The sequence below is a fragment of the Somniosus microcephalus genome, chromosome 1 (assembly GCF_052327205.1).
Source record: "Somniosus microcephalus isolate GS21.2 chromosome 1, FLI_Smic_1.0, whole genome shotgun sequence".
Lineage (NCBI taxonomy): Eukaryota > Metazoa > Chordata > Chondrichthyes > Squaliformes > Somniosidae > Somniosus > Somniosus microcephalus.
In genome coordinates this window covers 188,415,090-188,425,409 of record NC_140987.1, presented here as the reverse complement: position 1 = coordinate 188,425,409, position 10,320 = coordinate 188,415,090, and the positions used below count along the sequence as shown (strand labels likewise).

The 10,320-nt window shown below is 46.2% G+C and overlaps 1 protein-coding gene across 3 annotated transcripts in view; it reads left to right on the top strand.

The window, feature by feature from the left end:
- The window catches only part of rhobtb3 (Rho related BTB domain containing 3), a 171,465-nt gene that overhangs the window by 103,159 nt on the left and 57,986 nt on the right, over positions 1–10,320 (top strand). For 2 of the 3 annotated variants that reach the window (XM_085988523.1, XM_085988515.1), the window contains exons 6-7: positions 123–488; positions 2,613–2,725. In XM_085988523.1, the coding sequence (XP_085844649.1) occupies positions 123–488; positions 2,613–2,725 (479 nt within the window). The remainder of the gene's footprint in view (positions 1–122; positions 489–2,612; positions 2,726–10,320) is intronic. The other variant, XM_085988531.1, reaches the window with a different exon arrangement.

Here is a 10,320-nt window from a genome sequence, read left to right as displayed (position 1 = left end):
ACCTACTAGGTTCACTTATCATTTAATCAATGAACAGAAAATCTTACTAAGTTTCTGTTATATGCATATTTTTGGTTTAGTACGCAAGTTGCTTATTGGCTCTCTGTTGTTTTTCCTTTTAGTCAAACTACCCTGTTTAAAGATTGAAGAGTCCAGGTACCATCGTGACTTGCTGGACCTATCCTACAGTTCTGTGTGTACAGATGTGGTGTTTTCATCCAAGGATGGACAAGAAGTGGCTAGAGCTCACAGGGTTGTGCTGTGCACAGCAAGCCACATCTTCATGTTACTGTTTGGTGTGGAGATTGCCAGTGACCCTGGTGAATTACCTGGGAAGATTGCTCACAATCTGTTTGTAATAGACCAAAAGGACATTGCATTGAACTCCAGCCAAGCTTTACTTCAAAACAACCAGCCAGTAAGGGTCATCATTTTAGACTCACTGCTCTGTACCTGCTACTCAGAGGTCTTGAAGTTCATTTACGCAGGTATAGGACCTGTACCACTGAGGACTTAAGATGCAGTGTTACCATCCTGGGAGATTATAGTTATACTGAATACTCTTGTATAAATTATTTTCTCAAATAACCATTCTGGAGCAGCTTGTATGTAGTTCCTAAAGTCAGAGCTGCAAATTCCATTAAAATGATTAAATTATGATAAAAGATGAACCAGGAAACAGCAATGGGTTAGAATGCTACTCTTTCACCTTTGGGATTCAATTGAGTCCAAACTGATAGGATGAAAATCGCTCCTCTCACTAATGTGTAGCACAGAGTCAGCTTCCTTATGTGTGCTGCTGATAGCCAGCCTTACCTCTTGCCACTACCCGTGCCTCCATGATTATTGCTGAGCTGTCCTACTGCACATTGGCAACATTTCTTCCAGCTAAACAAAACTATCCTGTTCCGTGTCTACTAGAAATTTTGCACCTTAGTCCCTGATTCTACCCCACTTCCAAGCGGCTCGCTCAGGCTGAACTCGACAATGCACAACATTAGAGTTTTTGCTTGACCTTGAGCTGAGCTACAAAGTCCACACCCAGTCGATTAGCAAGAGGGTCAATATCTACCATTTAGAAATATGTTCTACCTGCATCACTACCTCATCCCACAGCTGCTCAAGCCCTCATTCACATCTTTTCCACCTCCTGGCTTGACTTCTCCAATACTCTCCTCACCATTAGCCATAACCACCTGCCCTCTAGAATTCTCTTAATAAACCCAGCCACCTTGCTACACTTCTCCCCATCTTCAAACTCTCCTCTAAACCTACCTCTTTAACTATGCCTGTGTCAGCTTTTCCTTTTCCTTTTCTTCAGTGTCCATTCTCCACCTCTTGTGAAGCACTATATAAGATTAAGGTGTTGATGTGATAATTGTAATGATCCCAAGTGAGATTAATTTGTGCGATCTTAGTGCTGCCCCCAGATGGCAAGAGTTTGCAGAATGCACTTTTTACTGTGGCACCATGAGGTGAAATCATGCTACGGAACATTAGCGTAAAAACACTATTTTAAAATAATGTTAAAATAGCCGTCAGATGAATTTCATCTGACCATGTTAAGGAGTTTGAATGCTAATATCATGTAACAAGATTTAACCTCACATATATTTTCCTGTTTTCAGTAGATTGTTGAATTGAGAGAATTTCTTGCGATCAAATACCTTGGACGGTTCCTGCGCCACTAAGGGTGCATCTGGGAGATCCACTTGTCCCATGAAGTTGCAAACTCAAGTGGAAGTGTGTCGTGCTGCGGGGTGTTGTTAGCAACCCCTGCCCCCTGTAAAGCAGCCAACGGTGCCCCCGTCCCCCTTTTTAAGGGGGCTAATATGAAAAAAAAACCTACCTGCTGTCTTTGGGAGTCCAGGCTGTGACTCAGACATGGTGACCCACCCACTTCCACCAATTGGGCACCCGGTATGCTTGGTCCCACTTGGCGTACCAGCCACCTGCCATCCATCCAGTACATGATCGGCTGAGGACCTGGGACCGCCCTGCCTGGGGAAGCATTCCTTAATATGTATTTAATATAAAATTCCTGCTTTCCTCTTAATTCCAGAGCATGTTCTTGCAATGGCAAGGTTAATATGCAAGTTTGCAGCAGCTTAAATTGTATCACTAATTTGTGGTGCTTTAAAATAGTAACTTACAAATAAATTTTGCTTTAAAAGCTTTATTTTCACCCACCAGAGTTGCAGAATACTTAATATATTTGTCTTGTAGGTGAATTGGAGAGTATTTCAATTCTTCAAGTTTTAAGTGTTGCCGTTGTGGCAGTGAAAAGTTGAAGTATTTTAAGATCCAAAAATTGCCCGATTCAAGTAATAGAAAACAATGCTTTAACTGGCTGACCCTTGATTAGTCAACTACTTATAATACATTTCAAGTCATCAGAAGCTTTAAAACATTATGGGAAAAAACTTAGGAGGATATTTTCCCTACTTTATACTCATGCCAGTTTTCACTAATAATTATTTAACAGAGGGAAATATATCCCTTCTTTATTTTACGTAATTTAGAATCTGATCAAAAATAATGCTTTAAAGTTGACAATTTTGTAAATCAGGTATGACAATAAATGACAATAGAAACATTTGATCTGTTACTAGGCACTGTCTGCTGGGATGACGTAAAATCGGTCCTCTGGAAGAAGCTGAAAAATCTAGAACAAGTCAGGAATGTGCTGGAAACACTCAAACTGATCTTCACATGCAATACTAAGGTATGTAGCCAATTGATTTTATGCCAAATGGAAGTCTCATTTTTATTTCACTTAACTATTCTTCAATGATATAGGGATGGTAATCTAGTGGTATACACCACCACAGAGTAGCATGTGCTTCATTGTGGAGTTTTTCGATATAAGTTTATATTCGTGATTTGTTATGCGCTGAACTTCTGATTTCTTTCTTTCAGAGAAGGGGTGAGTGGGAGAAAGGTGCTTGATATACAGATAGGGTTAATCAGTGGATGGATCAATCTAAGCCACTCTCACTCACCTAGGCCCCACTATTTGTGGGGAGGGTCTGGGGAGGCTGGAAACGGCCTAAGAACCCGGCAAGGCCAGGACACGGAGGTCCTGCAAAACCTAACGGCTGAATCTCATTATCATTTTTTGGATTTGTTGCCTGCCCAGCAGCCGGACAAATTGACAGCCTGGCCGGCGGCCGGAAGAGAGAACCAATGGCAGAAGGCCGCAGACCAGGGCCCTTGGGGATGGTCCCCAGCAACTGGGAGGGGAGGTAGGTCGGTGATTGGTGCTGGGGAGGAGGTCAGCAATCGGCAGGGGGAGAACGAGGCCGTGATCGGCAGGGGGAGAGAGAGGCCGTGATCGGCAGGGGGAGAGAGAGGCCGTGATCAGCAGGGGGAGAGAGAGGCCATGATCGGCAGGGGGAGAGAGAGGCCGTGATCGGCAGGGGGAGAGAGGCCGTTATCAGCAGGGGGAGAGAGGCCGTTATCAGCAGGGGGAGAGAGAGGCCGTGGTCAACAGGGGGAGAGAGCGAAGGCGATCAGCGGTGTTGTGTATGTACCTTTAAGAGAGAACTGCTTTTATACTGTAGTACCGGCAGTGACCACACCTGTATATAAAGCCGTAGCAGGCTTCTGTACTTTCAGTTCCAGCATACACTCTGTTCAGTAAACACCTGTTATTACCGTTCTCCTGCAGTCCGTGTGTTATTGATACGCGGACACTACAGTGGCGACGAGCAGGTTCAAACTCACCTGCAGTACTGCATCACCTCACGGGGATCCATCCCTGAAAAGAAGCTTCTTGGAGGTCGAAGCCAGAGCAACGGGCGTCGACCGTGGGCAACCGCCCAGTGATCCATCGGAGTTCAGAGAATCGCAGGGGAAGCTGTGGAGAGCTGGGCTTGGTTCTCCAGTCAAGGTGTCCCAGCAAATCGGGCTGGTAGCAGGTAGTGCGCTGACCCTTCCCGGACTGCGGCGGGCTAGAGCTCGATCGAGCGGCTCTGCAAGGGGGCCGAGCAGCGTCGTTGGGAAGAAAGAGAGAGAGAGAGGGTGGAGCGCACATGGCGCGGCCGGTACTCAAGAGTCGGGCAGCGTTAAAGAAAAGAAAAAAGGGGAAGGAAAAGAGATGCGCAGTGGACAGCGTCGAAGAATAAAACTAAGAAAATTAATTAACAAAAGAGAGACGCGCAGAAAGCCGCGGGGCGCCGCCATTACTAGTTAGAACGCTAGGAGCAGCATTGGCAGCAGGGGGAAGAAGGAAAAGCGCGGGAGGCGCCATTTTAAACCACCCAAGATGCCGAAGAGTGGCAGCATCACTGCTTTCGACAACGAAATAGAAGACTGGACCACGTATGTGGAAAGAATTGAAGTGTACTGCAAGGCAAAGGAGGTGGCCGATGAAAAGAAGGCGTCGGTATTATTGAATTTACATAGATACATAGATACATAGAAGATAGGAGCAGGAGTAGGCCATTCGGCCCTTCGTGCCTGCTCCGCCATTCGATGAGATCATGGCTGATCCTTTAATTCAGTATCCCGTCCCCGCCTTCTCTCCGTAACCCTTAACCCCTTTTGCCCGTAGAAATATATCTAATTCCCTCTTAAATATATTTAATGAGCTGGCGTACACTGCCCTCTGTGGCAATGAGTTCCACAGGTTCACCACTCTCTGAGTGAAGAAATTCCCCCTCATCTCTGTCCTAAATGGTTTAGCCCTTATCCTTAAATTATGTCCTCTAGTTCTGTTCTCACCCGCCAAGGGAAACATTCCTTCTGCATCCAGTCTGTCTAGACCTGTCAGAATTTTATACACTTCTATGAGGTCCCCTCTCAATCTTCTAAACTCCAGTGTGTACATCCCTAAACTACATAGTCTCTCCTCATAGGTCATTCCCGCCATTCCTGGTATCAGCCTGGTGAATCGCCGCTGCACCCCCTCCATGGCAAGAACATCCTTCCTCAGATGAGGCGACCAAAACTGTACACAGTACTCGAGGTGTGGTCTCACCAGTGCCCTGTACAGCTGCAGCAAGGTATCCCTGTTCCTGTATTCTAACCCTTTTGCTATGAAGGCCAGCATACCGTTTGCCTTCTTGACCGCCTGTTGCACCTGCATGCTCGCCTTCAGTGACTGGTGTACAAGAACACCCAGGTCTCTCTGTACTTCCCCCTCTCCCAATCTATTGCCATTTAAATAATAATTTGCCCTCCCGTTCCTGCACCCAAGGTGGATAACTTCGCACTTGTCCACATTATAGTGCATCTGCCATTTATCCGCCCAATCGCCCAGTCTGTCCAAATCGCTCTGGAGCTTCCTGGTCTCTTCCTCTGAGCCCACCCCCCCTCCTAGTTTAGTGTCGTCTGCAAATTTGGAAATGCTGCATCCGACTCCCTGATCCAGGTCATTAATGTAAATTGTGAACAGCTGGGGGCCCAGGACAGATCCCTGTGGTACCCCACTTGTTACTGCCTGCCATTCAGAAAATGAGCCGTTTATTCCAACTCTCTGTTTTCTATCTGACAGCCAGTTCCCTATCCACGCCAAAACTTTCCCCTTTATCCCATGAGCCTCAATTTTCCATGCTAATCTTTTATGTGGGACCTTATCGAAGGCCTTTTGGAAGTCCAGGTACACCACATCTACTGGCTCTCCCCCATCTATTCTACCAGTTACTCCCTCAAAAAATTCCAATAGATTAGTCAAGCACGATTTACCCTTTGTAAATCCATGTTGACTCTGTCCTATCCTGTCCCCATTTGCTAAGTGCTCCGCTATTTCATCCTTAATGATGGACTCCAGCATTTTGCCCACAACTGATGTAAGGCTTACAGGTCTGTAATTACCTGCTTTTTCCCTACCCCCCTTTTTGAATAGTGGGGTAACGTTAGCTACCCTCCAATCCATCGGCACTGTTCCCGAGTCTAATGAATTCTGAAAAATCATCCTTAGTGCATCCGCTATCTCTAGGGCCACCTCCTTCAGTACCCTAGGATGCATGTTATCAGGCCCTGGGGATTTGTCCACCTTCAATCCCTTTAGCTTCCTTAACACCATATCCTTAGAGATATTGATTTGCGTCAGTTCCTCCTTTGCCAATGTCCCTATTTTTCCCGATATCCCAGGGAGGTTTTTTGTGTCTTCCTTCGTAAAGACTGACCCAAAGTATGCATTTAGTTGATCTGCCATTTCCTTATTTCCCATTATATATTCCCCCGTATCTGACTGCAATGGACCAACTTTGGTTTTCACCAGTCTTTTCCTTTTGATATACTTATAAAAGCTTTTGGAGTTAGTTTTTATATTTTCCGCCAGCTTGTTTTCGTAAGCTATTTTGCCCCTCTTGATTATGCCCTTTGCCCTCCTTTGCTCTATCTTAAACTGTTCCCAATCTTCCGCTCTGGCGCTTTTTTTGGCTATTTTATACGCCCTATCTTTGGATTTTATGCTGTCTCTAATTTCCCCTGTTATCCACGGTTGAGTCACCTTTTTAGATTTCCTTTTATGCCAGATTGGTATAAACAATTTTTGCAATTTTGTCATTCTATCTTTAAATGTTTGCCATTGTTTATCTACCTCCAGTCCTCCCAGGAACGTTGTCCAATCAGACCTACTCAGTTCCCGTCTCATGGCATCATAATTCCCCTTGTTTAAATTCAGGACCTTAGTCTCTGAGTCAATTTCTTCGCTCTCCATTTCGAGTGAGAAATCGATCATGTTATGATCGCTCTGACCCAAGGGTCCCCGTACAACAAGATTACTGATTAGTCCCTTCTCATTGCACAGTACCCAGTCCAATATAGCCTGTTCCCGAGTTGGTTCCTCGACATATTGATCCAGATAACCATCCCTCAAACACTCAAGGAATTCCTCCTCCTCATTATTTTTACTGATTAGGCTAGTCCAATCTATATGTAAGTTAAAGTCACCTATGATGACAGCTGTGCTCTTATTGCACGCTTCTCTAATTTCCCTCGTGATGCCCTCCCTAACCTCTATTTTACTATTTGGAGGCCTATATACCACTCCTATTAATGTTTTTCGCCCCTCGCTATTTCTTAGCTCCACCCATATAGATTCTGTATTAACTGAGTTAATATCCTTCCTTTCAATTGCATTTATCCCCTCTTTTACTAGCAATGCTACCCCTCCTCCCTTTCTTTTTTGTCGATCCTTCCTAAATACTGAATACCCCTGTATGTTAAGCTCCCAGCCCTGCTCTTGATGGGTGCGAGAACGTACGGCCTATTGCGGAATTTAATTACCCTAGCTAAACCAATGGAGAAAAGCTTTGAAGAGATTGTCAATATCTTACAGGAACATCTAAACCCTACACCGCTGCTGATAGCAGAAAGATTCAAGTTCCATAAAAGAAACCAGCACAAAGACGAGAGTAATGCTGACTATCTTACGGAACTACGCAAGTTATCGAAACACTGCCAGTTCGGAGCAGGACTGGCAGATAGCTTAAGGGATAAGTTTGTCTGCGGGCTCCAGAGGGAAGGAACCCAGAAACGACTACTTTCGGAAAAGGACCTTACGCTAGAAAAGGCTTTCAGCGTTGCAGTATCCTACGAAGCAGCAGCATGGGGAGCTGCGGAAATACAACAGAAACCGCAAGAATATAGCACCAATGAAATGGCATATGGAGCAGAAAAGTGCTATCGCTGCAGCAGAACAACCCATGACCAGAAGGATTGCTGGTTTAAGGACAAAGTATGCAGGCAATGTGGAAAAGTGGGACACATAGCACGAGTCTGCAGGTCGGGAAAGAAAACCAACACTAAAAGAACTACTAAGGAAAAGTACAAGAAAGTACAAAAGATGACAGACAGTAGTTCAGAAGATCAGAAGAGTGATAATGACTCCAGGAGCAGGAGACTAAGTTGTCTAAAGTTACACAACGTGATCGCAAAGGAGGATCACCGAACCATTTGGGTCACCCTCATGATAGCAGGGTCCCAAGTAAAGATGGAATTGGACACAGGATCAGCCCTAACAGTCATGAATCGACGAGACTACGAGCGGCTATTCTCACACATACCCTTGAAGGACACGTCCATTGTCTTGAAGACATATACAGGGCAAAAAGTCTACCCCAGAGGAAAAATAAGGGTGCCCGTTAAATACAACGGCAAGGAAACACAGAAACTGTATCTATATATACTACAAGATGGAGGACCACCATTATTGGGACGTGAATGGATCTGAAAAATACAATTGGATTGGCATTCCATTCAGGCGCTAACTGTGGCTGACAAAAAGGATGACGACGTCACACCTGGATGACTGTCAAAAATTCTAACTGACGCGAAAGAGGTGTTCCAGCAAGGACTTGCGACTCTAAAAGGCGTAACGGCAACGATAAAAATTGAAGATAACGCAAACCCAAAATTTTTTACAGCCAGACCGGTACCGTATGCGATCCGCCCAGCCGTCGAAGCAGAGCTGGAGAGTCTGGAGCGTTTGGGTGTGCTGTCCAAGGTGGACTGGAGTGAGTGGGCCACACCCATCGTTCCTGTAATGAAGAAATAATTGAGCAGCATGCCTGGGGAACCGAAGAAGGTTCGCATCTGTGGGGACTTTAAAGTAACTGTGAACCCAGTCCTTCACACTGTACAATATCCGCTTCTGCGGATAGAAGATATTTTCGCCTCACTATCTGGAGGGAAACACTTTACGAAGATTGATCTGGCCCAAGCGTATCTACAAATGGAGGTAGAAGAAGCATCTAGAAAATACCTCATGATAAACACTCACAAAGGTCTTTACCAGTACAACCGACTGGTATTCGGGGTAGCATCAGCTCCGGCTATTTGGCAGAGGGCGATGGAACAAGTCCTGCAAGGGATCCCGGGGACCCAGTGTTATTTGGACGACATCCTGGTTACGGGTGAAAATGACAGTGAACACCTTGCCAACCTGGAGCAGGTGCTCACTAGATTACAAGAATATGGGCTATGAGCCAACCGCCCCAAATGCGAGTTTTTCAGTAAACAAATCTCGTATTGTGGCCACGTGATTGATGAAGAGGGGTTACATAAGTCCCCAGACAAGATTGAGGCAGTAGTCAAGGCTCCAGCACCGGAAAATGTGTCGCAACTGAGGTCGTTCCTCGGGTTGGTGAACTACTACCATAAGTTCTTGCCAAATTTGTCTACAATTCTGCACCCACTGAACGCCCTGCTGCAGACTGGAGTAGCATGGAAATGGAGTATGAGTGTAAGTGTTCCTTTCATAAATGTAAATGCCTAATCACTTCAAAAGAAGTATTGGCCCACTACAATCCAACACTACCGATTCGGTTGGCATGTGATGCGTCTCCCTACGGCATTGGAGCGGTGCTGTCGCACAAATTCCTTGACGGTTCAGAGAGGCCAATAGCCTTTGCGTCATGCTTGTTAACCTCAGCCGAGCGTAACTACGCCCAGATTGACAGGGAGGCCCTCAGCCTGGTGTGGGGTGTGAAGAAGTTCAATCACTATCTGCACGGGCAGAAATTCACCTTACTGACTAATCACCAGCCTCTTGTCTCCATTTTTAACCCAAAGAAGGGCGTTCCGGTGATGACGGCGCAGCGGCTGCAAAGATGGTCCCTTTTTCCAGGGGCACATCAATATGACATAGAGTATAAGGGCACGAAACAGCATGGAAACGCTGATGGGCGGTCACGCCTGCCACTGCCTATGGTGGAGGAAGCACCTGCAGTGGACCCTGTTGAGATATTCCATTCGACCATAGTCGATAGTCTACCTGTTACAAACTCAAGTATAGAGAAGGAAACCCGAAATGACCCGACACTCTCTCGGGTCTATGATTTGACGGTGAAGGGATGGCCAGCACATGGCGACTCACTGTTGCCAGCATTCTCGCCAAGGAGAGAACAGCTGTCAGTGTGCCGGGGGACCTTGATGTGTGGATCCCGAGTGGTAATTCCACCCAAGTTGAGAGATAGAGTGCTCAATGAACTTCATGAGGATCATCTGGGAGGGGTAAAAATGAAGAGCCTAGCCAGGGCATTTGTGTGGTGGCCGGGAATCGATAAAGAAATTGAGGAAATGACCAAGAGATGCACAGGATGCCAGAAAGTCCAAAACGCTCCACCACAGGCCCCGCTACACCCATGGGAGTGGCCCTCATCTCCATGGCAACGGGTACACATTGATTTTGCTGGTCCATTTCTGGACTCAATGGCCTAGAAATTCAGTTGCGTTTGCGCCCAATTAGGGGCGAAAGAGTGGGTTGCGCCGGAAGTTGCGTCGCGCCCGACGTCATCGGTGTGCGCAGTGCCCCGGTACCGCCCGAAACCACGCCGATCCCCATCTTCAGTAGCGGCCGCCTCTTCCGTG